General features: G+C 49.2%; 9 protein-coding genes across 9 annotated transcripts; 6 read left to right on the top strand and 3 right to left on the bottom strand.

Annotated features, from left to right (window-relative positions):
- Nucleotides 1-3,272: 3,272 nt before the first annotated feature.
- MAM_04685 (60S ribosomal protein L28) lies at nt 3,273-4,053 on the top strand (the record flags this gene model as incomplete). The annotated part of the gene is made up of 5 exons (XM_040823483.1): nt 3,273-3,327; nt 3,398-3,492; nt 3,579-3,602; nt 3,694-3,818; nt 3,882-4,053. 5 exons carry the CDS (start codon nt 3,273-3,275, stop codon nt 4,051-4,053), a joined length of 471 nt encoding a protein of 156 aa, XP_040678736.1.
- Nucleotides 4,054-5,345: 1,292 nt separating this feature from the next.
- Nucleotides 5,346-6,865, top strand: MAM_04684 (malate dehydrogenase precursor; the record flags this gene model as incomplete). The annotated part of the gene is made up of 7 exons (XM_040823482.1): nt 5,346-5,358; nt 5,460-5,491; nt 5,585-5,695; nt 5,787-5,874; nt 5,986-6,448; nt 6,518-6,662; nt 6,725-6,865. The coding sequence occupies 7 exons, from the start codon at nt 5,346-5,348 to the stop codon at nt 6,863-6,865; spliced, it is 993 nt and encodes a 330-aa protein (XP_040678735.1).
- A 2,047-nt stretch (nt 6,866-8,912) lies between these two features.
- On the bottom strand, nt 8,913-10,815 carry MAM_04683 (Zinc finger, MIZ-type; the record flags this gene model as incomplete). Its single annotated transcript, XM_040823481.1, has 6 exons — nt 8,913-9,354; nt 9,412-9,637; nt 9,697-9,802; nt 9,871-10,181; nt 10,245-10,592; nt 10,653-10,815. 6 exons carry the CDS (start codon nt 10,813-10,815, stop codon nt 8,913-8,915), a joined length of 1,596 nt encoding a protein of 531 aa, XP_040678734.1.
- A 949-nt stretch (nt 10,816-11,764) lies between these two features.
- MAM_04682 (putative protein family UPF0642) lies at nt 11,765-12,246 on the top strand (the record flags this gene model as incomplete). The annotated part of the gene is made up of 3 exons (XM_040823480.1): nt 11,765-11,927; nt 11,989-12,048; nt 12,098-12,246. 3 exons carry the CDS (start codon nt 11,765-11,767, stop codon nt 12,244-12,246), a joined length of 372 nt encoding a protein of 123 aa, XP_040678733.1.
- A 524-nt stretch (nt 12,247-12,770) lies between these two features.
- MAM_04681 (Alkaline-phosphatase-like, core domain protein) lies at nt 12,771-15,750 on the top strand (the record flags this gene model as incomplete). The annotated part of the gene is made up of 6 exons (XM_040823479.1): nt 12,771-12,982; nt 13,154-13,445; nt 13,503-13,630; nt 13,696-14,580; nt 14,656-15,107; nt 15,188-15,750. The coding sequence occupies 6 exons, from the start codon at nt 12,771-12,773 to the stop codon at nt 15,748-15,750; spliced, it is 2,532 nt and encodes an 843-aa protein (XP_040678732.1).
- A 199-nt stretch (nt 15,751-15,949) lies between these two features.
- MAM_04680 (Armadillo-type fold protein) lies at nt 15,950-19,137 on the bottom strand (the record flags this gene model as incomplete). Its single annotated transcript, XM_040823478.1, has 2 exons — nt 15,950-16,365; nt 16,431-19,137. 2 exons carry the CDS (start codon nt 19,135-19,137, stop codon nt 15,950-15,952), a joined length of 3,123 nt encoding a protein of 1,040 aa, XP_040678731.1.
- A 349-nt stretch (nt 19,138-19,486) lies between these two features.
- MAM_04679 (RNA recognition motif containing protein) lies at nt 19,487-21,646 on the top strand (the record flags this gene model as incomplete). The annotated part of the gene is made up of 1 exon (XM_040823477.1): nt 19,487-21,646. The coding sequence occupies one exon, from the start codon at nt 19,487-19,489 to the stop codon at nt 21,644-21,646; it is 2,160 nt and encodes a 719-aa protein (XP_040678730.1).
- Nucleotides 21,647-21,930: 284 nt separating this feature from the next.
- MAM_04678 (uncharacterized protein) lies at nt 21,931-22,872 on the bottom strand (the record flags this gene model as incomplete). Its single annotated transcript, XM_040823476.1, has 1 exon — nt 21,931-22,872. One exon carries the CDS (start codon nt 22,870-22,872, stop codon nt 21,931-21,933), a length of 942 nt encoding a protein of 313 aa, XP_040678729.1.
- Nucleotides 22,873-23,981: 1,109 nt separating this feature from the next.
- Nucleotides 23,982-26,206, top strand: MAM_04677 (DUF803 domain membrane protein; the record flags this gene model as incomplete). Its single annotated transcript, XM_040823475.1, has 2 exons — nt 23,982-24,834; nt 24,972-26,206. 2 exons carry the CDS (start codon nt 23,982-23,984, stop codon nt 26,204-26,206), a joined length of 2,088 nt encoding a protein of 695 aa, XP_040678728.1.
- Between the last annotated feature and the right edge of the window lie 1,573 nt (nt 26,207-27,779).

Genomic DNA, 27,779 nt, shown 5'->3' with positions numbered 1-27,779 from the left:
TTAGCTCTAAATAGCTACACTTAACCTCTTACTACTCCTAGATAGATAGAGGTATAAAATAAGTTAACTAAGAGGTGCAGGCAATTCTCTAAGTAGTTGTCTGCTTTAAGTAGGTTAACTAGGCAGATTACTTTATAGCATGCTAGTTAGCTCTAAACAACTGTAATTTAATAGTTATTAGTATAAGCGCAAATAAGGCTATATATAGATACAACCTAAGCCTAGTTGTCCTTATAGAAACAACTAAGCGTTCTAGGACAATACTATAAGAGCAGGCAGTAGTATTTCTCTAGCACTTAAAGAAGAGTACTAACCTAGCGCAAGCTGTAATTACCTACAACTAGCAGCAGCAATAGAAGGCTGCTAACAAATAGTAATGTCTAGCCGAAAGGTTCTAGGTAGAGGATCTAGTGTAGTTAAACCTCTATAATATTAAGATAAATTACTCTAGCAGAAAACTTAATTAAGTTATAGTAAAGTATATAGTAATTAAAGTGCTGTCTCTATTAACAGTAAAATTAAACGTTCTATATAGTATATACTTAGTGTTCTATATAGACTTTATTAAGCAAGCAGTATTTAACCTACTGCCTAGCTAAGTGCTCTAGAACTCCTGCCTACTGCTAGTACTAATTAAGGCAGATAAGACTCTTTAAGACAAAGAAACCTATAAATATAAAGTAGAGGAAATTCTAGCAGTAAAGAACGCACCTAGAAGAGGCAAAAAGCAAAATATATATATTAAGTAGAAAGAGTATATCTAACTAATATAGAAACTACTTAAGAGTTTTTAAGATACTATAGCGCTTAACTAATTTAAAACTAAGTAGAGAGATATATAAATATGTAATAGGCTTAATTTATAGACAATTAATTCCTAAGCAATAGTATAATATATAGAGCTAACTAATTAAAAAAAAATAGAATAAACTATAGTTATATTAGCATAAAAGCTAGCTAGCAAAAAAAAATTATAATTAAAAAAAAAAGAAAGAAAAAAGAGAGACAATATACCTATAGAGCTTAATATATACTTAACCTGCACTTAACCTACGCTTAATATAGCGCCTACTAAAATAAGCGCTCTAGCTCCTTAGGCAACTTTAAGCGCAACTTATTGCTAGTTAAATTAATAACCTAATTATTAGGAGGGGGAGGGGGCAGAGAGGGGATAGTATTCTAAATACTATTACCTTTATAACTACCCTCTTCCTTACTATAGAGACAAGTTAGAGTCTTAGAGGTATAAGAGCAAATATATTAGCTGCAGGGAGTTGCCTCTCTATAAAGCGCGTTAACTAGAGTGCAGGTTAGCTCCTGCTAGTTAGCGCGTTTGCAGCATAACTCTGCCTGCTCTGCCTGCTGCTTGCGCAGCATTTGCTTAACATTCTAAGCTATAGTAGCCTAGCCCTAGAAAAAACTTACTAGCATCTACTAGTTTAGAGGCAGCGCATGCCTGCAGTAGGTAGGCATTAATGCGCTAGTAAGCGCTAGCGCCTGTAAATTAGCGCTAGCAGCTGTACTGCTAGAAGACGAATTAAGTAGTACGTATAAGGAACAGATAGAACTAGGGGTAATATAGGCCTGCTCTAATAATATATTGAATTTTTTAGTGGCAGAATTAAACTATATAGAAAATTTAGCGCATGCGCTAGGGCTCTTACTTGACTTTTTGCGCGCAGCAGATATAATATGCCTACTAGCGTTTGCAATCTACTGCACCTTCTTCTATTAGCAGCATAGCTTAGGGTTTAAGGCATAGAGGTGCGCCTTCTAGACGCACCTCTTGCAGGTTTTGCAGCACTACTTATAGGCTGTAGCAGAGCTAGGGACGCAACTAGTAGGGCTAGTATTAATAAGCTTGCGCTAATATAGTATATATATTCCTAGAACTTCCTCTCTATTAGAGAGGTTGTTGTTGTTAGAGTTGCCTTCTATAGCGTACTTGCCTATATAGCAGGCGTTGCAGTATAGCGGCAGGGGCGGCAGGGGCAGGGGAGGGGGCGCGCCGGCGGCAAACTCCCTAAAACTAAATTAAGTGCGCAGTATATACTGTATTATGCTTAGAACAGCAGGGGCAATACAGAAGCAACACAGAAAAAGAAGGCAGGCATAGCAGCAGCAATCTTTAGAAATAAGAATTTTTAGTAGCACAAAAAGAGCGTTAGTAATACTTATTAGAAGGAAAACAATAAGGATAAGTAGTATAGAGTTGCTAAACTATTTGTAAAGTAGGGGTGTATTAAGCATACACTACGCACGAAAAACATAGAGCAGGGACGCATAGTTGCTAGGGGGATTTACACTATATATCTGTCCCTACTGCACAGCAGCAATACAGACAAACCCGCTAGAAGGAGAGTATGTAATAAACTTAAGCTATAGGCTTAAGTAGGTATAAGGCACTATATTAGTGCCTTATTAAGTACGCTTTAGATGTACATTAAACCTATTTATATATAATAGAAGGAAAAGAGGGGATAGAGAGCTTCTCCTTTCCCTCTTTTCTCTCCTTAAGTTTATAGTTAATACTAGTAACGCTTACACGCAGTAGCCTGTAAGGCTAGTCCTTAATACATTTAAGGCGTTATAAATATTAGAAATATTATTAATAGCAACCTTAATAACCTTATTAAGCCCTTCTATAAGTATGTTAATAAGAGCTATAACAACTTAATTAATAATATTATAGTAAGGTTTTTATAAGTCTATTCTCTTAATTTTAAAGACGTTAATAAAGAACCTAAACTACTAGTAATTACTATACAAGAGGCATCTAAGGCAATTAACAAATTAATTCTCTTTAAAGAATAATATAAATCTATTAATTTTAAGCTTCTTTAACAGCTTTAACAGCATTAAAGGCAGATTTAGCACAATTAGCAGAAAGCTTATAAGGCAGCAAAGAAACAACAATCTCTTAATATATACTTTACAACATCCTTAGGTACAACTGCCTAGTAAATTTAATTAAAGGTACAAGCCCTATAATTGTTGCATCTTAATAATAGTTGCTATATTACAATGAAAAAAGGCTCACGAAGGTTATCGTTATAGGGGTGGTTTACTGTAGGCTGTCAACCGGCCGTGTGGCCATTACCAGCCACACAGCACTGCCACACACTGGTGCTGGACACAACCCAGACACTAAGCCGTAATGCGGCAGTTAAGCGAGCCCACACATTGAGAATACCTCATCGATTTCGAGCCATCAAAGCCTTGACAGTTGTGATATACCCTGTTACGCCGTCGCAAATCACCTTACCGTCACAATGGCTACCCTCCCGCTGTCCAATATGTCCTCAGACTTGGTCTGGGAGATTGTCCGTAAGTTCTGCCAGTAAATTACTCGAGGACTTGGGGAAAATCGGACATGTTGACACGTCGGGGCTTGTAGGAAACAACAATTGCTTCTTATCCAAGAGCAACCGCAATGGCGGCGTCCAGTTCTCCCACGACCCTCTGAACCTTACCAACAAGAATAGCCGAAAGGTATGCAACCGATGGCAAAAACTGATTTGAAAAGGGGAAAATACTACCGCAATATGGAATCTAATAGCTAACATACTTGGGAGTAGCACGCTGGTTTCGTCAATGCCAAGGTACAATTCCACTCGCGATTGAAACTACTACACTCGACTACAGAAGAGAGAACCATGGAACAAGGGGAATACTGATCCGAGATGCTGCTAGGCTGTCGGTATCATCCCCAACGAGAAGGGCGGCGTAACTGTCATCAGCAAGAAGACCACGGATGCCACCAAGCCTGCCAAGGCTTTCGTCAAGACCATCTACGGCGGTAACAAGTCCAGCCGAAAGTGAGTATTATCCGCAAAGGCGTTCTTTCCGAAACCGTGAGCGCTGATTGAGCGCCAAAACAGGACCTACAAGGCTGTTGCCAACTTGACCTCCAAGTCCGGCTACCGCAGCGATCTCCGATCCGCCGCCGTCGAGCGTGTTTCCGCCATTCGCCGAGCCCAGCGCCCGGTCAAGCCCGAGCCCGAGCCCAAGCTTCGAGGAAACAAGGCCAAGAAGGCTGAGGACTCATCTTAAGTCGGGGAGACTACAAGTACATTATACGATGACAGGTATGAGGCTGTGAGAGACCTCATATAGGTATTGGTACGGTAGCCCCAAACCGTGCACAATGACAGATGAATGGTCGTGCTTGGGATGAGGGAATGCAAATATCAGTCTCCAAACAGGGTTCCCCTTTCAGACAGCCCTAGACGGTCGTTTTTGGACTGGAAAAGTCGAGAAACTCAATCTATACGTAGTGACCAACGCCCACCCAAGGCTAGGGAAATGGAAAAGTAATTTTCAAGCGTGTCATCAGTACCAGCAGCTTGAAAAACGTCGTGGTACTGATCCTACATATTACCCTCTGCGGGCCGACCCATGCGGCCAACAACAAAGGATGGCGACAAGAGTTGAAAATGTATCTTTCTGCGCATTTGATGTAGAAGCCGAAATAGCGCGGCTGAGTCATGATCAGAGATCGAGACAGTTACCTGTTGGCTATGCCCTAAAGCAACGAAAGTGCTGAGTGGGAGGTTAGTGATGTAGGTTGTCTATTGACTTCATAGTTTGGCTCCATGCCGAGTACTTGTGAGTGTGTCCGAAGCTGTTGTGCGTGTCAGTGAAAGCCAGCACAACATCCAAGCCAAGCAACCTGTTTGTTGCGCCACTTATATAGCACCAGAGCCGACTCACGAACGTTGAGGAGCGACTGGTCGTCGCCGACATGGTTCATGTATTTACACACGAATCCAAGACACGGCTATGAAGTCGGTTCGGGAAGACACGTCAGGCTCGTGAGAATCCGGATGGCAAAGCTCCAGGATAGCCTCGGGAACTTTCGCCATTCACAAGCTATTCACGACGTAACTAAGTTACATGTGCGGTTCCAGCGAACTAGGGGGCGGCGTGGCGGGCGGGCGGGTCCATCTTGAATCGGTTCGAGTCAAGAAAGATGTGTGTCTTAAATCTTGACCAGTCCGGTCCAGCTTGTTGCTCTCCCATCATTCGTGCCCCTCTGATTGGCGTCTGAGCTGGCCCCTCCTCGGAGCCCCTCGCTGCGACGCTTGGGCTTAATTGAGCGAGGATGGTGCAAGACTTCCTGGCTACATAGCAAATTCCGCGCCATTTCTTTTGTAAGCTTCTCCCCGTGCCTCTCTTCTTCTTTTCCAATTGTCCTTTTCCACACCACTCTGAACCCTTCTCGCCCTTGCTCTTGGCAGGAACGCGAGGCTGTTTGGTCTCGTTACTTCTATCATACAACAAGAACGGCGTTTGTTGGTCCGTTTCTAATAGACACCACCAATCCAACCTCCCTAGTCGTCGTCATGGTTAAAGCTGGTATGCCTGGACCCCTCAACCCCGCATTCCCCAATATCTCGACGGAGTAAGACTGTCTTTCTGTCCGTACAGACAAAATGCTGATGGTTTCCTGACGGCAGTTGTTGCCGGCGCCTCTGGCGGTATTGGCCAGGTGAGTTTGCTGCGCTCAGATCCGTCATCGGAGCAACCAGCTCTCTTGACTACAAACTTTCGTCGACTGTCATGTGCTTACCCGTTTCCTTAGCCTTTGTCCTTGCTCCTGAAGACGAGCCCTCATATTGATGAGCTGGCCCTTTACGATGTTGTCAACACGCCTGGTGTTGCTGCCGATCTCTCTCACATCTCTTCATCTGCGGTAGGTCTGCCCATTGGAAAGGACCAACCGACTTCTTTTGTCGTATCGGGCTCAACGTAGTATGCTAATGAAGATGTCTACGTCATTACAGGAAGTCACTGGCTATCTTCCTGCCAACGACGGCGCCAAGGCTGCCTTCAAGGATGCTGATATTATCATCATTCCTGCCGGGATTCCTCGTATGTCATCATCTTGTGTTGTTCCCCCAAGTAAAGCGGCCATACCCTGTAACATGGCCAGCTTGCATATGTCCCTTTATAATACCGGCTGACTAAATATTCGTTGTACAGGCAAGCCTGGCATGACCCGCGACGACCTTTTCAACATCAATGCCGGCATTGTCAAGGGCTTGATCGAGACCATTGCCGAAGTTGCGCCCAAGGCCTTCGTCTTGGTCATTTCCAATCCTGTCAACTCCACAGTCCCCATTTCAGCTGAAGTTTTAAAGGCAAAGAAAGCATTCAACGCTCAGCGTCTCTTCGGTGTCACCACCCTAGATATTGTGCGAGCGGAGACTTTCGTTGCTGGCATCGTTGGCGAGAAGGAACCCCAGAAGCTTACCATTCCCGTTGTCGGTGGGCACTCTGGCGAGACCATTGTTCCTCTGTTGAGCAAGGCCAACCCCAAAGTCAACATCCCGGCCGACAAGTACGACGCCCTTGTGAAACGTGTTCAGTTCGGTGGCGATGAGGTTGTGGAGGCGAAGGGCGGAGCCGGATCTGCCACTCTATCTATGGCGTACGCTGGATTCCGGTATGTTCTCTCACTGATTTGGTGTTGTAAAACGACTCTCAGTCGCAGCAGCTGATTGCATGGGACTAGCTTCACCGAGAAGCTCTTACGTGCTGTGAAGGGCGAAAAGAATCTTTGTGAGCCCAGCTTTGTCTATCTTCCCGGCGTGCCCGGCGGCGAGGCCATTGCCAAGGAGACCGGTTGCGACTTCTTCTCTGTTCCCATCGAACTTGGAGTATGCCAATGCGCCCCGAAACACTTCCCGTATCATTGAAGATTCACTAACATCTTTTCCAGCCCAACGGTGCCGAGAAAGCCACCAACCCCTTGGGGGATCTCACCGAGAAGGAGAAGGGGCTTTTAAGCAAGGCTGTTGAGGGCCTGAAAGGCAACATCAAGAAGGGCATTGATTTTGCTCACAACCCTCCCCAAAAGTGAACAATCCCCGATGTCCCCAAAACAGCAGCAATCTGATTTTACGGATGCCTGTCTTCAGAGAAAAATAGCTATGTGAAACTAGCGTAGTAAACGACCTAGGCTATTGTTGCTGATGTTGGACTCTTCTCATAGGCTGTGAACTGCCTTTGCGCCAATTATCCCACCACCAGGAGCGTATCGACCGTCAGTGGCAATTCAAGGAGCGGATGAGGCGTGTGGAAACCAACAAGACTCGGTCTTGTTTGGCGTCGGAACTTGACTGAAAATCATCGTAGGCATCGCGTAAGAGTACATTGGAAGTGCTGCGCCGTAACCTGCATGTCTAAATCGCTGCAACAAACTCATATATCTTTAGTGGCTATGGTTTGGAACTGAGTGTCTTGATTTGAAAAACAGCTCCTGGCAGCTCGTTGATTTCTGCTTGCACAGTAGCACTTATACCCAAGGCCGCTAAGGCACCTCGCACGATTCCACAGGGGAACCAAAGAAACTAGTCGTGATCAGATTCATGATTGACAGACACCCGTTATACGGTCAAGGTATTGCACAACATACCGGTTGTGCCCGCACGACGGCCTGCCCCCCTGCAACCGTACTCATGCGCGAAAATGGTCGGAAAACGTTGTCGGTCAAAACGTAGACTCCCTAGTGGACCTTTCAGATTAGCATTTCTACCTGAACGACTTTTCAGCGTTGGAAAAGCGTACCCGATGGTTGGTTTTCAAATTGTCAATATTCTTCCCAAATACAAGAGACCATAGATCTTTGCACAAAAATTTGATAACATCCAACGTATCGTTGAACCGAGGGCGATCCCTCGAGAACCTAAGTCCCAAGGCGTTCAGCAACGCACATGACTTCCACAGGCAGCCCGTGCGAACGGGACAGGACAGAGACAAACCTTTCCACTAGACCCTGCCCAACACGGTATCCAAGAGATTCCAACCGGAAATGCACCGCGTCCAGCTCCTCTTCATCATCTAGCTTCCGGGTGCCCAAGTTGGAGGCTTGATGAGCTCCTGACCCCGAGCTTGTAGCACGGTGACTATTTGAGGCTGCTTCGGCCGTCTGAGTGTTTGCCGGCTCCGATAGATCCTGAGTCGAGTCCCGCTCGTTTGTGATTCGGTAGGCAAGAGGGACAAGTTCTATCAGCAGAAAATCAAGGCATGATGACGAGAGAAAATTGGCGGATGGATCTGAAGAGTTATAAGGGGGCATTATGGGATCGAGAGACATGGCGTGCGGCGTTTGGGTTCTGTTTTCTATTTCTGATCGTGTTAGGTAGGGGCAGGCGGAAATTCTCCTTGTCGAGACGGCGATTATTATTAGGTATCGGTCGGGCGTTTAGCGGTGAAGTAGCAGCGGATATTCATCATGTCATTTAAGTTCGTGATGATGGTGTTTGGAGACGATTCTGGAGACGGGCAAGAAATGAGGAGTTGAACTCTGGCAGCGAGCTCTTGATCGTCACGCCGTCAGTGGTACCAGAAGCCTGAGCCTCCAAACCAGTCCAAATATTTCGACCCACTTTTTTGGTTACGTGACTCTACGTAATGAGGTACATGTATAAGTGATTGCCTGGGGACTCTAACAAGTTATACGAAATCTGGCACTCAGAGTAGAAATTCGCCAAGCTAACCATTTTATCCCTCAAAGCAGGCGCGGATGCCTGCGAAATAGGCTATTCAACGTAGCTTGGCCATACCATGTCAATGAACCACCTTTGGAAAAACCTAAACTCCACATCTCCTCGTCGAATCGCAAAATGAAGCCAATCCGACCAAACAAGAGGGAAATCCTCCTTTTCTCAAGCCCAAACGCCTTGCCTCATATGCCAAAATATCGAATGAAGCGGAAAATGTGGCCCTGAACCACAACCTATCCCTCACCCTTGCCACGGAGAGTTGAGACTACAGTATGTGGTCATAAGTAAGTGACCACTCCACCAACGTCGACAGGCATCAATGGCGTCGAATACATATGATACCCCTCTGTAAGCTCCAGTCCCGTAGCCGCTTACCATAACCACTAGTCCCTGTGTAATCCTTTAGCTATGCGGGTAACCCACGGGAGATTCGCTCAAGAAGCCCATGCCATTCGAGTTCTGAAATCCATTTGCTGCAGTATTCTGTCTCTTGCGAGGCCTTTCCAGCGGTTCTTCATCGTCGGACGAAAGTGTCAGGTCAATGACTGCTGCCGCTGGACGCTTTGCGCTGTTGGCTGCAACACCGTGTGGTGCATTTGCCGAGCTCTCTCTGCCCCCAGATGCGGGAGTGCCAATTATGGGCGTAGTAGTCTTGGGGGTTTCCAATCGACGGCCGACAATGTTGATTTCTGAGATCTCTAATTCGTCGTCGTCGTCGAAAGTAGGATCGGTGCATGGTTTCAGATTCTCATCACGAAATGTTTTCATCAACCAATGTCCATTCGGTTCAATGGTGACGTTTTCCAGGTCTTTGGGTGTATTCGCCAGAATATCCCGGACATACCTAGCAGGTGAGAGTCAGTCTCGATGGTTACCTGATTGTCCACAGGGTCGAACTTACTCGTCAACTGCGAGCTGCTCAAAAGGCGCCGATTTGTTGCAAATGGGGCAGAGCCATTGAGGTCCTTGCTCCTGAAGTTGGAGATACGACGTTGCGTCAAAGCATTGCATATGAGCGCAACTCAAGCTGCGGCAAGGAACTTCCAGTCTCATATAAGAGAGTGGGCATTTCAGCGATAGAACCTGTGACGTCGCTACAACTTCTGGATCCTGGGCCTTTTTGTTCACTGTCAAATGGGTTAGCAGGAGCAAAGTTTGCCGAAAACATTAATCAACATCTGCTTACGTTCGGATATAACCGACGCCTTTGGTATCCTTCGACGAGTAGAAATAATGGAGACTAGCTCCTTTACTGTGGTGATCTTGCAGACATTGGCAACGAGATAAAACTTCTGGGTTAATATGTCAGCTATAGTCCAGGGTCGGTAGAGATTGTCGTTAGGTTAATGGAAAATCTTACTTTGCTAGTCAAGGCATATGTGAACTCGACGTTATTGCCGTGATAAGGAGGTCTTAGACGAAGCGCAGCTGTGATGTCAACTGGTCTAGTAGACCCGGGTTTGTTCTTCAAGCCTCGCAAATTTGCCTTGATTTCCTGGTTGTTCACCCTTAGCTCAGACTGATGGGGGAATGCGACATTTTGGACACCATATATGTCGCCGGCACAAAATATCATGACTCGGTACGAATCGTCATTTAGGCATTGTTGAAGCGCTGGATGATCAATAGCTTTGATTGGTATGTTGATGGAATTTCTATGTTGTGCCATTGCTGCAGGCCAGGGCCGTTAGGTGGTCCATTCATATTTGTAGCAAAAGGGATAGAACGACCTACTCTCACATGTCCGCAAGTTGCTGACGGCGCTTTCAATACGGTAGAATGGACTGGGGTGGAATATTATATTGCCGGTGGACGGGTTGAATGGACTGTTCAGAGGGCGGTCATTAACGGCGCTAGCAGATCCGTGAAGACCCCGTTGCTGGTAAGGACTGGCGGCTTGACTGTAGGAAGTCATTGGAGGCACGAACTGCGTGTTGGGAAGGCCTGTAGCAGCGGCCACGGTATTTCGTTGCGCAGATGCCTTGGACGATGGACTCGGTCGTTGCGAGCCGACATTGAGGATGCTTTGCCGGACTTGTTGAAAGCGCGAGGCATCATTTGCGTTGACAGTGTCTTGTATCACTAAGGGGATGGTGGTTAGATTAGGTGGTGTGTTCAGGTTTATTTAGAGGCAGAACGTACGATCAACGATGCGACGCTGGAGTTCAGCCTTGACACCGGTGCATTTCAGACCATTAACTTGGCAAATGGAGGAAAGCTGTCGGTTTAACAGTTGGTTGCCCTGGATCAACCGCAAAAGGACAGTTACTTCCTGCCTCGATACGGCGGAAAAGGAAGTCGCCATCGCAATCTCGTCTGGGTATAGGTGTTTCGAGCGTTTCGGCGGGAAGGCGGACGGGAGAAGGACTTGGCTTATCACGAAGGGCAGGAGCAACCCGTGGCGTCTCGATATGCATAGTAAAGTTGACGCTTGAACACTCTTTAGCACCGAGGCCCCGGAACCGGCCACTATTCAAAGCACTGTGTGAAAGCTTGGGTCTTGGTTTTCAGGAGTTGGCTAGCTCCTGGGTGACAGCTCGCAGTCCACAGCTCGCAGCTCACAGTTCGCCAGTCGGAAAGTCGTCGCTGGCGCTGGTGTCAGAATGCCCACCCAGACGTGCGCCTGGCTCGGCGGGGGAGGCTGTGATTTGGTTACCGGTAGAGTTCGCGTCGGTATAAGCAGAGTCTTGGAGTTTTTAGGTCGAAAAGGGTCGATTTTGCCGGCGCAGCGACAGGGTCAAGCAACGCATCCTGACCTATGGCGGCAAAAGTGACGAAATCCGGCTTGGCGTTCGTTGGAGCGTGATGTTCGTGTCGATCAGCGACCTAGGAATTGATCAGGAAGGCGGTCACAGTGGCAGCAGCTGGCGACGACGGCGGCGACGGCCAACGAGCAGTTGACAGTCAATGACGGAGAGTGACAGAGGCTTGGCTGCGGCGCGTTGAGCGGCGAGTTGAGCGGCGAGTTGAGCGGCGAGAACGGCGGGAATTATCTTGCCAAAACCAGCACCAGCATCCTTCGTACCGATCACTTCAATCTCGATGTGCTGGCACTGAATGCATCAGCGAGGATTTTCTCCGTTGGCTCTTTCCAGCCACCTGGCACCATGGGCGCTCATGCGCCACAGGTCTTGCCGCTGCCGTCACCGGTCGCTTTTTTTTCCCCTCCAGCCCCGCTAATAAGTTAGTTACCAGATTACTTTTATCATATCTTATCGACCTTCTTTTTCCATCGTCACATACCTCCATATACAATGGCCAAGAGTTCGAGATCAAGTTCGAGGAAGGAGAACAACCGGCGCAAGGCTGCCAGTGTTTTCAGCCCAGCTGAGGTTGCTCGAAACGAGCGCCTGTCCACGAAGCTCTTGGAGTTGGCGAGACAACCCAAGCCCGAGTCCTCAGATGCGAACATGGACAGTAGGTGACTTGATGGAACAACGAAGGGTGCATCACCGTATAATTCTAAATATATTCATAGCCAACGCAGCCGACGACGTGGTTGAAGACATTGACAGCGCCCAGCCTGGCAATGACATCGGTATCTACGCTCCTTTACACGCTGGCCGAACCTGAGTGATACTAATCAGCTGGCTCAGTTATGGAAGTAGACTCCAAGCCTCCAAAGTTGCGCATTGGGAAGAAGCGCATCGACAAGAGGAGACAGAAGAAGTCGGGTATTGTCTTTGCCAGATACAGTGACAGGCTGGCCAAGAAAAAGAAGAAGGGCAGCCGATAAGCGGCTGGTTTACGGAGTTTTCATTTGGGAGTCGGACGGTTGGCTGGCAATAGCAACACTCGATGCGAGATGGAAATCAAATTGACGTAGCAACTTACTACTCATGTATCATGTTCAGCTCTAGTTCTCGCGTTGCACGGTCCAATTATCACCTGAGGCTCATTCGGCACACTTGTCACGTAGGAGCTCGTGTGATTTCGACGCAACCACCTGGGCCGAATTTATTTACAAAGTAGTTATTGAGATGTCACGTTGAGTGCGGTGGCGCAGCCTGGCGTTGATCTGAGGTGACCCCTGAAACAAGCACGCTGTTCGGGCCTGCTCGGGTGAATTGCTGGGTGGGCCAGCTCGCTCAATGTTCCCCAGTGTTCCCTGCCTCCTTCCACGCATGGTGCTCGCCGCCAAAACAAACGAATTGCTTACATGGGTTTCAGCCACCTCTCATACGGGAATCCTTTATTCGTCGTGTGCGGACTCCTTTCGGTACCGTTCTGCTGCTCCTGCTTCGTCAACCCGGCCTGACCATGGCCACTGACGCTGGGCTGCGCCTGAGTGCTGTTCTCTTAACCACAGCCAACATACTATTACCGCTGGCCATTGTTACCTTCGGAATCGGATTCTTCCCTTATAAGCCGTTTCTTCCCGGCCTTGCCGAATATGAGCCATTGGAATTCGGCGAGCCACCAAGCGCGCCCTTTGATAAGTTGGTGTTTATGGTGGTTGATGCGCTTCGGAGGTTCGTTTGCGACGACTCCGTATCAAGACGATTGTGTATCTCTCTGACAGCTTTGGCCGTTAGTGACTTCGTCTTCTCCCAAGACTCTGGATTTGCATATACTCAAAGGTGACTTTGCCTACCCAGTTCACGAACGGCGAGCTCTCTGCTTACTGTATTGTCAAACTCCAGTCTGATTCGAAATGGCGTGGCCCTGCCGTTTACTGCCAATGCGCGTTCGCCAACGGTGACCATGCCGAGACTCAAGGCCATCACCACTGGGTCAATTCCGTCATTTGTTGATCTAATTCTCAACTTTGATGAGGCTGACACGTCATCTACCCTCGCCGCCCAAGACACCTGGCTTGCCCAAATCCGGGCCGCTGGGAAGGGCAAGCTGTTGATGTTTGGCGATGATACTTGGCTCAAGTTGTTTCCTGATACCTTTGACCACTATGACGGCACGTCGAGCTTTTTCGTCTCGGTATGTCGTTCCATCAAGTTCTGCTGATTCATGAAACGAGGCTGACAATGCAGTCAGGACTTCACAGAGGTAGATAATAACGTCACCAGAAACATTGCCCGTGAGCTGGAGAACACGGACTGGGGCCTTATGGTACTGCATTACTTGGGCCTGGATCATATCGGCCACAAGTCCGGACCGCGAAGGTAGGGTTTCGGGACGATGGCTCTTCCTACCCTCCAGACCCATGAGCTAATTGCCCGAGGAATAGTAGCAACATGCTTCCCAAACAACGCGAAATGGATGGCATTGTAAAATTCATTTACCAGGCTCTAGAGTCCAAAGACCACTTAAAATCAACCCTGTTCGTACTCTGTGGTGACCATGGCATGAATGACGCTGGGAACCATGGCGCCTCATCTCCCGGCGAGACCTCCCCAGCTCTTGTGTTCATGTCTCCAAAGTTCAGAGACGTTGTGCCCAAATTATCGGCCCCAATGCAACCCAAGGACGAGTTTGACTACTACACCAGGGTAGAACAGTCTGACATCACCCCGACAATCGCTGCGTTGCTCGGCTTTCCAATCTCCAAAAACAATCTCGGTGCATTTATTCCCCAATTTTTGCCGTTTTGGCCAGAACCAAAGGACCAAATACAGATTCTGACCCGAAATGCGAAGCAAATACTAGGCGTCGTGACAGCTGTTTTTGGTGTGGAGCTGTTTGATCCGCATACAAATACCAGTCTTTGTTCCTTCGAACCCACGGCCATCAACACCTTGGCATGTGATTGGCACCGGCTTTATAAAGAAGCCGGCTTCTTGCTTGGGTCTTCCGAATTGGATTCGGTTTGGCTTTCTGGCATGGCCGCTTGGCTTCGCAAAGCTCAGGACCTGATGAGCAGCATGGCCTCAAACTATAATATCCCCAAACTACTCTTGGGCCAGACGCTTGCTCTGCTAGCTGTCGCATGCAACGTCTTGGCAATAACGCTGCTGGGCACTACCGGTCTAGGAAACATCTTGCCACTAGTTGTTATTACTGTATCGTACGGCGGGATGATGTTTGCAAGCAGCTATGTTGAGGAGGAGCAGCATTTTTGGTACTGGTCTTCTACCATTTGGATCGGGCTTCTTGGCCTCAAAGCCATTCGAAGGTGAATAAGTCCTCACCGGACATTCAAATTTGTTCCGACTACAGACTGCTAATCCGGATACCTTTCTTCTCGCAGAACTCAAGCTGCTTCCGGCAGCCTAAGGTATTTGCTGGCATTGAGCGTCATTCGATTGGTAAGGAGCTGGAACCGAACCGGGCAGAAATTTGCGGGAGAAGCAGATGTCGTCAAACTATTTATTTCGCCCAATCCACCGCTCCTGTGGACTTTGATTATTGCCTCGTACCTTACGGCATCTCTCCAGCTCATGTCCAGCATTCACGACTTGCCATACGTTGCAATAACATCAGCCACATCCGTGCTGGTCTCTTCAGCCTTCACCTTCAAACTTGCTTTTACTGCCGAGGATTCGCCTGAACTCGTCACATCCTTTGCTAAGAAAATGAATGATGCGTTTCATGAGCAGTCTTTGCTGTCGAGAGCGAGGGTCGTCTTTTCCATTCTCTTGCTCCTGTCCAGTTTTGCCGTCTACCAGGCTCGAAAAGGGGGGTCGAGAGCCACATCATCCGGTAAATACTTCCATCCGGCATCTAGCATACGATATGCCTTTCTTCCATGCTTCTATCACTTGCTAATTCATGCGTCACAGCCAAGCTGATACATCACATCTACGCCTTCCTGGCAATGACGCAATCACGAGCGACAAATATCCCGCTTCTCCTCCTCTCAAGCGTGCTTCTACACTTAGTAGACATAAGTGAACTGACAGTAGCCGAAATTACCACCACGTCCATACTGTTCCAGTACGCATCCTTCTTCTCCTTCGGTGGATCAAACGCCATCTCCTCCATCGATTTATCGAGCGCCTACAACGGCATCAGTGGCTTTAATATCGCCACTGTCGGCGTCCTCACATTTATCAGCAACTGGGCAGGCCCCATCTTCTGGGTCGTAGCGACCAACCTGCTACTCTTGGAAAAGCACAGACAGGGCCAGCAATACGTCTTCCGTCGTCACTTGGCGCTCTTGACCCTATTTTCGACGACAAGTGTTGCCTTTGTCATGGCAGCTTGTACGGTCTTGCGAACTCATCTCTTCATTTGGACTGTTTTCTCACCCAAATACCTGCATTGTATGGCGTGGAATTTGGCGCAGCATTTGGTCATAAATGTTGGCTTGGGAAGCGTTCTCTTTTCTCTCGGTGCCAGCTAGCGACAATGCGTCCTCGTAGAACAAAGTGGTTTTCATTCTGTACTTATAAAACAGACGGACATTTGGATCCCTTCATAGCGAATATCGATAGACAACATACAACGACCGAGCAAACATGAAGTTGCTATTTCGCACAACTCCCATCCTTAAATTGTTTCATCACGCCTTCACATGTCATTCATTGCATCCGAAATGGTGCTCAAGCACTCTCCGTCTTGGTGCATTCCTCGTGGAATGAAGCGTCACCCGCCCCTGATTCCTTGTCATCCTTCTTCAGCACAACGACGGCACCATCATAATCAGCCAACTCTTCCTCCTTTATCTTGGGCTCCTCTAAAATTGTCCTGTCTTCTATTGGCTGTCTATCCATGGCCGCCACGGACACACTGCGACTCGTACGCCTGTTCGATGGTTGCTGCTCGTCAAGTGTATTGACAATTTTGCCCAAGCCAACGTGGATCTTGTACAACGAGTTACGGCTTGCTGCATCGCTAAGCAACCCGTCCTCAACAGCATCACTTACATCGGCATATAAATCTCGGATCAGGGCCTCTGACGATCCTGGCGAGATATACAGTTTACTTAGAAGGCCAGCTACTAGCTTCTTTTCTTCTTCTATTGATCTAGTTAGTTTTCACAGGCCTTGCAGAACAGGGAAACATCTCACCAGATGCACTCACTGTTCACATTGCTTCGCAGTTTTTCCATGATGGCCTGGCCCATTCGGAGGTGGACATCGCCGTTGACAGTCTTCTTTTCCACATCCAGGGCGGCCCCAGGAGTGTAACATTTTCTTGGGTCTGTCCAGTCTACCAGACAGGCACCGATAGTGGTCATGCTAACCATGTCTTCTCCTATATCAACGTCGTCATCCTCCAGGCCTTCACGCAAGTTCAGGAGAGAGTGTAAGGCCTGCAACGAAATTGCTTGCATCAGATCCTGATTGGCAGTACGCGAATAGCAGAATACCGGGAGGAAATAGTTCAATGCCTGCCTGACAGGCTGGTTGGTCGCAGAAGAGGGGTCGAAGTACGCAATAACAAGTGCCTTCAAAAGCTCCTCGCAGGCATCTTGCTCGCTCACAACTCTACCGAGCAATAACTTGGACGCGGCCACAGTTGCCGCAGCTTGGACTTCTGGTGCCTTGGCGCCTCCTTTGACGGCTTTGACGTAGACCTTCAATAGGCCGTGGGTGGATGATAGCAGCTGAGCACCGTGAACGTTCAAAATGTCTGTCAATATGTGCAAAGCCGTGATTTGCAAGGCTGGATGCCCCTTATTGAAGAAGTGAATGAACAATCCGAGGTTCTCTTCAGCCAGGGATCTATCCAGCAGCGCGCACAAGCCCAAGCATACCAAACCTCTCTCTCGCACAGGCGCTTCATGACTTCGCACAGCCGGCACCACGAGATTGTTCAGCATCGAGACCAGATCGGCGTTGTCCTTTAAATTACCGGCCACATGGGTCAGCATGCACTGAACGATGTGGAGGCACTTCATGTTGACGACAATCTCCCTAACCGCCTTCTCTCGAGCCTCTTCTTCACTTAACTCGGACTCATTGCCTCTCTTCTTTTCACGGGTAGGTGTGCTGCTACCACGGCTCACTTCTGACCTTGCAGAGTGGAAACTGTCGTCGCCTTCATCTGCAAGGGGATCATCGACAATAGTGTCGTGAACATCTGCAACAGACTCGAGGACAATACTGCAGAACTCACGCTCGCCAGCTGCATCCGGAGCACAGATATAATGCAGCACTTCAACCGTGAGCTTGGTGATTTCATCTGGGAGCTCCGGAATTGATAACGACTGTCGCAGCAGCGTAAACATCTTTCTTCGGCCCACTTCATCTGAGTAATCGAGAGTCAGGGCGATATGAAGCATTTGCTCGATGATAAACTCCTGTTCGACGGTATCCCCCTCCTCCTCTTCATCTGTACCAGGCTGGTTCGCCCTCTTAAGCGCTTCAACGAGAACCTGCATGTACCGTTCAATGTAGAATGCGAGTTTGGTCACTTCAGGCAGCTTCTCTTCGACCAGTGACTCGTATCGTCCACCACCCTCACTACGGCAGAAGTCATTAAAGCTCCTGGCCATGAAAACAGACTCAGCCGAAAGTGTTTCCCAGAAGTTATCGCCAAAGGTGACTGCCTCTCGATAGTCTGGACGACCCTCCCAAAATCCCTTCATGGCCCCAAGGGCCACACCATTCTCGACCCCAGAATTGATCACATCAATCCGCTCGAGCAATTCTAACAAACCATCAAAGCTAACAGGAGTGGCTTCTCCCGAAGTGCCGTCATCTTGTTGCGAAGTGCCCGCGCAGTCCCCGATCCATCGTTCCCTGAAGAGCCGACCGGTGGCTTTACGAACGTTATCATCTCGATCCCGGATACCCCATCGAAGGAGTTTTTCCCTCATGGAGAGCGACAGATGTCGAAAATCGCCTAGCGCTGGCAAAAGACGGGAGTAGACTGCCCTTCTGGTGGCAGCATCTTGATCTCGGGCCCTCTCAAGCAAAAACGGAAGAGTATTGGGAAGAATTGGAAGGTTCACAAGCAAGGATCGTCGTACATCAGCGCTAGGGTCGTTTTGCATGACCTCGAGGAGCTTGCCCAGCAAATCTGTCCCCTGGTCGTTGTCGCTGTCTTCCGAGTTGGTGCAGCCTTCGGCTTGGTTGCCAGCAAGACGGCCTAGCCCAAGCACGGCTTGGGAACGCACCATGGCCTCTTTGTCGCGGATTCGTTTGAGTAAGCCATGGCGTAGCTTCTGGAATAGGTCGTCATCGATAGCATCTAACGAGTTGATAATTTGTGAGATGAGTTGTGTTGATCGATATCGGACAAATTTATCCTTGGCTGTCATCAATGGCAAGACTTCTTCAAGAACTTTTGATGTGAGTCTTGTACTTGGCGTTTCCGGCATTAAACTGGTGTCTCCTTCAACGTCACCCAAGATCTCGTTGTCTTTTTCGTTGGAATGTCGTAGATAGAAAGCGACAAATCTGACGCACTTCTCTCCAACATTTTCGGATTTCTTTACTGGCATAATCCTCAAGACACAGCGAACAAATTCTTTGTTGAAAGCCACCTCGTCAAAGTCATTTGAAGGCGCATTTGAAGGCTTGGCTGGTTCGTAGCAGCAAGATTCATGAATCTTGCGAAGGTTCACAGCAAGTTTCCGATGTGTTGCAGTTGTACGCTGCGCATCGCGAAATATCGCGCATATTTGCGTCCGTAGTGCATTATCCGGAGTATCAACATACTCGACAACGGCAAATGAGACGCGTGATGCGACGGAGGCGCGAGAATTCAGAGTCGCTGTTGATTGTTTTCGGGAAACAGCGGTTGACCTCCTCGTCGACCGACTGAAATTTGAGGCGGGCATTGTGTATATTGACGAGGAGCGTCGGCTTGTCCCTGCCGTTGTTTGTTCGATGAATAGATGAGGGTTTCTATCGAAGACCCCCAGATGAAGCCCATGTTTAGATGTTCGACGGGTCGCGTCGCAATGGGTGGTTGAAAGTCAACAATATCCCAAATACGGTCTAGCGCAATCAGCGACAATGGCAGGCTCCCGCTATCACGTGCGATAAGATAAGGCATCAAGGAACTTTTTTTATAGAACTGATCGGGTCCGTAAAGCATTGATGATTATATCATGCACCGGCAAAGCACATCTTTCCAGCCATTCTCAAGCGGTCAAAGGCTCGGAAAAGCCTATGTATCTGGCTGCAATGGCTGCCAATTCGAAGAACAGTCGCAAAAGGCAATTGTCCGAGGTCGAAGAATGTTCAGCCACATCAATCGCCGATGCTGAAATTGAAGTTGGCCAAAATACGAAACGTCCACGAGTTGAGGAACGCAGATCCTTGTTCGTCCGCTCTTTACCTGCGAAAGTCACGAATGAGACCCTGGCAGACTTCTTCTCTCAACATTTCCCCGTGAAACATGCCGTCGTCGTTGTCGATCAAAAGACCAAGGAATCCAGAGGTTATGGCTTTGTCACACTGGCGGATGTGGACGATGCTTTGGCGGCCAAGGACACTCTGGACAAGGCAGAGTGGGAAGGAAAACATATTCGCATTGACATAGCTGAGCCAAGGAAACGAAAGGCGGTTATTTCAGACACGGCCGTCCCAAAAAAGCCTGGGAGAGAAGAAGACCGAAAGCCACCGAAGCTGATTGTGCGAAATCTGCCTTGGACCATCAAAACCTCTGAACAACTATCAAATATTTTCAGAAGTTATGGAAAAGTCAAGTTTGCTGACTTACCCCAGTCGAAGGGGAAGCTTCGAGGTTTCGGATTTATCACGATTCGTGGTAAGAAGAATGCGGAGAAGGCCTTAGAGAGCGTTAACGGCAAGGAAATCGATGGCCGAACATTGGCAGTGGACTGGGCTGTGGATAAGGAGACTTGGGAGCAACAGCAGAACCTGGAAGCCGAATATGGAGCTTCCAGCCATGAGAATTTTCATGCCGATGAGAAAACCCTTTCGGGAAGTGTCGCATCGCATGACGACGATGATAACGGTACTCTTGCTGAGCCCGGAAAGAATACTGAGCTTAATGCAGACTTAGAAAATTTTATGAAAAATCACATGCAAAACATGGAGGATGAGGACGAAGATGGTGGGGAGGATGACTCGGTGGACAATGACAAGCCAAGCGTGGAGAAGAAAGGCACTGATAATTCCTCCACTGTTTTCATCCGAAACCTTCCTTTCACAACTACCGACGAGCAACTCAAAGAATTCTTTTCTCATTTCGGAGCTGTTCGCTATGCCCGAGTTGTCATTGATAAAAGTACAGAAAAGCCTGCTGGCACTGGGTTTGTGTGCTTCGTGAAGCAGTCCGACGCCAAACGGTGTATCAAAGAGGCTCCCCGACCTAGCGCATCCGCCGCAAGATCGAAACCGTCACTGTTGTTGGACGAGAAGGCTGACCCTAGTGGTAAATACACTCTCGAAGGTCGTCTTCTTCAAGTCGCTCAGGCCGTGAACAAGGCGGAGGCAGCGAATCTAGCCGACAACTCGCTTGCAAAACGCAGAGAGAAGGACAAGCGACGCCTGTATCTGCTCTCCGAGGGAGCCATAGGACGAGGATCACCTCTGTTCGGTCTCCTCAGCCCTTCTGAAATCCAAATGCGCCAGGCCAGCGCTGCGCAACGGAAGAAACTCGTCCAAAGCAACCCCAGCCTGCATCTCAGCCTGACACGACTGGCGCTACGGAACATCCCACGAAACATTGGTTCGAAGGAGCTGAAGGAACTCGCAAGAAAGGCTGTTGTAGGCTTTGCCGTGGATGTGAAGGAGGGTCTCCGGCAGCCATTATCCAAGGAAGAGAATGCCAGAGATGGTAAAGACGCCAAAGAGAAAGAGCGTCAACGAAAGTTGAAGGGCAAGGGCATAGTTCGACAAGCCAAAGTAGTTTTTGAAAGCAATCAGGGATCCAAAGTGGATGAGACGAGCGGTGCTGGTAAGAGTCGTGGATATGGTTTCATCGAGTACACTTCACACCATTGGGCACTCATGGGATTACGTTATCTCAATGGCCACCAAATCCAGGGCGAGAATGGACGGAAACAACGGCTGGTTGTTGAATTTGCCATTGAAAACGCAAACGTTGTACAACGTCGACGTGCTGCGGAGAAGTCGGTTGAGCTTCAGCAAGAAGGACGCAACAAGCGAAGCGAATCTGCAGATGCTGGCAAGGGCAGGTCGCAAAGGCTAGAACGAGGTGGGAAGGGCGCAAAGGATGGCAATAGAGAAGCACGAGCCCATGTTGATGATAAACAAAAACACGGAGCGTCTAAGGCTGAGGATATGCAGCAGAGACTTATTGCCCGTACGAGGTTGATGAGGAAGAAGAAGGCGAAGGCTCGGGGCAAGATGTAACACGTATGAAAAGACGTCCTCTTGGCAGACAACCGCCAACGGCACTTCAAGAAGCATTTGGCAAGTTCTACACTTGGATAGGCAAAGAAGCAATGTCTACATGTTCTCCATATTGATAAGGGAGTCTGGTTAGCATTGAGAGGAATAATCAACTTATCCAGAGAGGGACAAGCCCATTACAGACAAAATAGGACGTCGACATCATATAGTAAATTGAGTGACGAGCCATGAAACTTCCGCACCACAAGAGTAAAAAAATATAGGCGGACCGGGAGTACGAAATGTTACTTCCAAAACCAGCTTGATTTCTTGGTGTCAGTTCCAATTTCAAGAGGTTCGTTGCCTCCAATTTTAGGGTTGTTTTCATTATCCAGGTGCTTATCCGCTGGGCGAACGATAACATAGGTTTCACTGCCAACCTCGTTTCCATCCGCATCCAACGTTTTGCGGGTGACGGTTTTGTGCAAGTAGCCAAACCGATCCACATACTCATTTTCGTCTGTCACGACCTTTCCCTTTTCGTGGCCGTCAACCTGTGCCTCGGGCTTCCCCTGTTGAGACTTGGGCTTGGAGTATACCGATATGTTCTTGACGAATGTGTCCCACGATGAGGCGCTCTCCTTGAATTTTGAGGATATCTCCGAAAAGAGCTCCTCAAATGTATCTGGCCCTCTATCCAGCTCCTTCCTTTCCCAGCAATTCGCATCGGAGTTTCGATTGCCACGGCCCGAAAAGCCTCGCTCAAGCTGTTTGAAAGCTTTGCCTATCTCTTCAAAGAAGTCTCCGGAACCACAGGCGTCATGACCATGGCCCTTGCTGAGGCTACGCCAGGCATCAGCCGCATGCCGGTCGAGCTCTTTGTGAAAGCTTGACCAATCTGGATGGTGTGCCCCGAAGAAATGAGCACGACTGGGAACCTGAACTAAGCCCTGGGCTTCAAGGCGTCGCAGCCAAAACCAGGTGGGTTCTCCAGACGGGAACATATCGCGGAGCAGCCGCCTTTGCTCGTAGCGAGTTGTGATGTCGGGAAGCTTTTGGCCTTTTGAGACAGCGAGTAGATCTTCAAAGGCATCTTCAAATGTGAAAATAGAGCCATCAACCCCTGGCGGTAGGTGATTGGGAACAGGTTGAGGGAGGTGGCGAAGTGTGGTTGGTGCATAAGACGGTGAGGAAATCAGGGAAAGGACGTCCATGGTAGCGAGTCTTTTGTCGTCGCCGACGTCCATGGTGATGCCTCCTTATATTTACTACAACTAGCGAAAGAAACCCGCCCCCTCGGGCTTGATGTGTGCAGCGTCGTCTGCAAGGCACGTTGCGTGGCTACACAGAAGTCGTGGTGAGTGCAAGGAGCGCTGGGAATTGCCGAGCGCGAGTCTGCGGCGAGAGGGGTGAGAGTGACTGTGTACTGGGCGAGAGAAAGACTGTCTTGTGAGTGATGTTTGGTAAGAGATGCCGAGCCTGTAGATATTGAGATAAACGATGTCGCTGCAGGCGTTGCTCGGTAGAAGTGATATGTGGAATTGAGATGTTGATAGAAGAACACGTCGAGCGGCCCAGCGTCGGCGGCCGATTTTATGGGTCCCCCAACTCCCACCAACGCCAGGCCGCTTTTCAGCTGCGAGCACCTAGAGCTGTTTTGAGAGACAAAGGAGCCGACCCCTCCAGTTTCAGGTTAGCAGCCAGGCCTTGAAGCTATTGCTACGAATTCGAGCTTTGTATTGTCTCCCTAGGTAGTTATTAATAGTCACCAACTGTAAGCTTCATGTGCTCCATCGAGCACTTGATAAGGACAAGGACGCATTGGGAGCTGATGGTCCGGCGGAAATTACCAAGTGCATACGGAGTACTTAAGTACCCTAGGTGCCCGGGGTGCCGCTCACTTGGACCCACGCGTGTGAGAGTACTCCGTACTTACGTATGAGAGAGTACGGAGTACTCCGTACGACGTTGTGCCAAGCCGCCTGTACTGCTCCGTACTCACTCGCTACTACGTAACGTTAGTACGTAGCTCCAGCGTCGAAACGCCACTCCGCAACTCGCCTTGCTCAAATGTCACCCAGGTCTGCAGAGGGCCAGTTCTCTCCCTGTCTGTCTCGAGTCTTCCTTTGTGTCGCCATATTCAGAGGCCTTCCTATAGCCATGATCCGGCCGGGCCTTCGATAGGGACATATCTCATCTAACCTTCCGCCTACCTACTCTGCAAACCCGATGATCTTGGGCCAGCGCCGGCCAGGATCCGTCAAGGTTGCTGCATCGGGCGCCGCAACTGTCTCCAGCCTGCCTTCGAAAGCTTCCCGCGATTGCGTCTGCCGGCCACGACGCTCGCGCTGCCTCGATGGACGTTGCGACTGGTGCTCCTTCACGGCTGTCAACGACCGCAGCCACCGTGGTGACCACAACTACGTCGGCGACGGCCACAGCAACGGCCACAGCCTCCCCCGGCGATCCCGGCAAGGTCTTGCAGCAATGGTCATCTCTCATCGGCATCATCGCCGCCATTGTCGGAAACGTCCTCATTGCTTTAGCTTTGAATGTCCAGCGATACGCACACACGCGACTTCATAAGGAACGAGCGCGTGTGCGCCAGCGGGCGCGTGCTGCCTTGAAACGTGCGCAGGGTAGCGGCAACGGTGCATCATATGGCACACTTTCTGAAGAGCCCAATGGCCATAGGAGCGGCGACGGGCTCAGCCACGATGACTCTGTTACCGGCACGAATCGGGTCCACGGCGAGCAAGAATCAGGCGGACCTGATCCTCTATCCCTGTCTTCCCAGTCAAACGCCATGACCGACGTCGACAGCATTCATGGAGAACCGAACAACGTTGCGTCAACATACCTCAAGTCTCCATATTGGTGGCTAGGACAAGTCCTCATAACTCTGGGCGAAATGGGCAATTTTCTGGCCTACGGATTTGCTCCTGCTTCGATTGTGTCACCCTTGGGCGTCGTAGCTCTCATATCGAACTGTATCATCGCGCCCGTAATGTTCCACGAGCGGTTTCGCGCCAGGGACTTTTGGGGTGTCATCATCGCTGTTGGAGGAGTCGTCACAGTCGTGTTTAGCGCAAAACAGGAGGAGACCAAATTGGAACCTGACGATGTTTGGCGCGCAATCGCTACCATGGAATTCGAAATCTATCTCGCTTCCACTGTCGCTTTGATTGTCTTGTTAATGTGGGCAAGTGGTAAGTATGGCAGGCGTACTATTCTGATAGATCTCGGGCTTGTGGGACTTTTTGGTATGCAATAACCCCTCCCCCCCCCTTCCGCCTTTTTGCCCTTACCCATCACCCGCGTCATGATTCTAATCAATGAATCCCAGGTGGATATACTGCGCTGGCAACGAAAGGCGTATCGTCTATGCTGTCCTCGACGCTTTGGAGAGCCTTCACAACTCCAGTTACATATGCTCTAATTCTCATTCTCCTTCTCACGGCTATCATGCAGATTCGATATGTCAACAAGGCACTACAGCGCTTTAACTCTACTCAGGTCATCCCCATTCAATTCGTTCTTTTCACACTTTGCGTCATCCTGGGGAGCGCTGTTCTTTACCGGGACTTTGAAAAGACGACGGCAAAACAAGCCGCAAAGTTCGTAGGCGGCTGCCTCCTCACGTTTTTGGGTGTTTTCCTTATCACTAGTGGTCGACAACAAAAGGAGGCAGATGATGAGGATATTCTGTCTGATATTGATGGGATCGAGGAGACCATTGGTCTAATGAGACACGATGAAGCACCATCGGGTCCTGGAGACGTTGAATCGCCCAATTTCCTCACTCGGCGACTTAGTAGATTATCGAGGGTCAGCTTTGCAGATGCGGTCAAGCCAGGATCTCCCCAGGACAAGCCCGACAGGCCAAAAATACTACAGCGTCCAACTGAGAGGGGACCAGAATCGATGGCCATCGAAGCAGAAACGCCCGCTCTATCCGACAACCCTTGGCGAGAACCTTGGCCGTCCGCTGCGTCTCCTGTTTTTGGCGCCAAAACCTATTCTACCGACTCGGCCGTAGCCGGGTCTGCTGCGATTTCAACGCCAAGCAATTCTGCTGCCACGACTCCAATCACAGACTCAGCTGTCGTGGCTACATACCCTATAGACAGACCGTTTACAGCTCACCGGAACTCAGGAGGACTCCCTTGGACTGCGAGTCATCATCGCTCCAAGACTTTTATATCGCCATCCCCACTTTCTTCTACAGTCACTACCGTCGTGAAAGACGCATTCTTACGAGAAGATGACCCATCTTTGACTAATACATCATCACTGAGGAAAATACGGTCTAGCATTCGTGCCAGCCTTTTCTTCAACGATGGTGAAGATCAGGAGAATGCAATATCATCGGCTTACATGCCCATTCCAACATCGGATCTTTATTGGTCAAGACACCTTGAGACACCTGGGGATGAGGATGGCGAGGCACATGACCCATCGCGGAGGAGGTCGCGAAGCGTCAGTGACGCAATAGGCGATTTCTTCCGTCCCAAGAAAAAGAGCAAGGATGATACCCCAGGCGGTGATATGGAACCTGGAACGTCTCGTGATTCTGAGTAGCATAGCGACAGTTGCCTGCAATCTAGATTATAATAAATCCTCTCCAATAGTTTCAGCGCAGTCTAAAAATTGTGTGGAAAGACGGGACTCGTCTGAGGCTCTCCCCCTCCCCCCCCCCCTCTCTCTCTCTCTTCAACGTATCAAAGTCGATGAAATCCCATGGCGTACTGACGCTGACACACTGATTCATGTCATTAATTTAATCGAGCTATGCGCCGAAGGCCATGGCTCTACGTACCCAAGTACTCAATACGCCGCAAGGCATGACCTATTCATCACCGTCCGTTCGGCGACAGTATTCTGATTACGAATCGAGCACCACTTCTTATTATGTGGACAGGTCACACCACAGGGCTAAGCTCGTGCAATGGTGCCAGAAGCTGGTCTCGGCCAGGAGGGAGGTATCTATCCATCGTGCCGGCATATCCCCTCGACCATGAAGGGCGGAGATATCTGCCCCAGGGAAAGACAAAAATCACGGATCAAAGAAAGGAAGCTTGCGACAGATGAATCGGATGCTTCAGGCACACAGAATACATCACCAGATGTGTTCTTCATGCAGCTTCCGTCACACAAACCAGGGGCCGTCACATTTTGATTCTCGTATGCAGTCCACCGAATCACACGCATGATGAGAACTCGGCAGTAGTGGTACGTAGTACGCATGGATGTCTCTCCCAAAAATGACTGCGGCTCGGCTAGAAAAACGAACAATGGAGCAATGGGACCGTCGCTGGCGTCGGTTGCATAGAATTGGCACAACACGACACGGCGGGACACCACATCACATGATGAGGTTGTTTTTCTTGGTGCGCGCTTACGCACATGATACGAAAGAGTTGGCGTCTTTTTCATACGCCTTTGAACACGGCAGCCAGCCTCCCGAGGTTATGTACGGTAACAAGTGAGGTTCGGGCAGTATTTGTACGAGCACGAGGCTTTGGGGTGGAAATGGGACATCAGTGTCGCCTACTCCGTAGTCGGCGGTCGGGACGGGGTCGGGGCAGAAAGAGAGGCAAAGCAATTAGGGCGATTCGAATGGATGGATATGGTAGCAAGGACCTGAAGCAGGCGTTTAGCCGAATTCTGTTTATTTCCTCGGTATTCTTGATTCGCTGAGGGGAACATGTACCGCGATTTCTTGCACGTATGTAAAGGTGTCGAGGTGCGTGGCTTTGCAGGTTGCGAGGAGATGTGGGAAGGGAAGGGGGAGCCCGTTTGGCTGGTTCAGCTGGGCAGTAGGATTCTCGAAATTAAAATAAAAAAAGAAAAGAAAAGAAAAAGGACGACCATGAAAAGTCGACCGAGGGATTGAGTGATGATCCTCTCCACAAGGGACACAATGGTTTCTAACGTTAGATATTTCGCCTTCAAATGTTTGCTGGAGATGAGCGTGGGCGATGTTTCACTGGGTGGAGGCAAATATGGGGAGCTCGGGGCGCTGGGAGCTTGGGGGAGCTAGCACTTGAGCAAAGGTCCTCCATGTCACCCCAAAAATGATCCCGCCGCCCTGAGACACGGGCCTCTGAGCTTTTAAAAAAAAAAAAAAAAAAAAAAAAAGTCCCAGCGGGGA

This window comes from Metarhizium album (genome assembly GCF_000804445.1).
Source record: "Metarhizium album ARSEF 1941 chromosome Unknown scaffold_10, whole genome shotgun sequence".
Classification (NCBI taxonomy): Eukaryota; Fungi; Ascomycota; class Sordariomycetes; order Hypocreales; family Clavicipitaceae; genus Metarhizium; species Metarhizium album.
The sequence above is the reverse complement of the archived record's forward strand: the minus strand, read 5'-3'. Positions and strand labels throughout refer to the sequence as shown.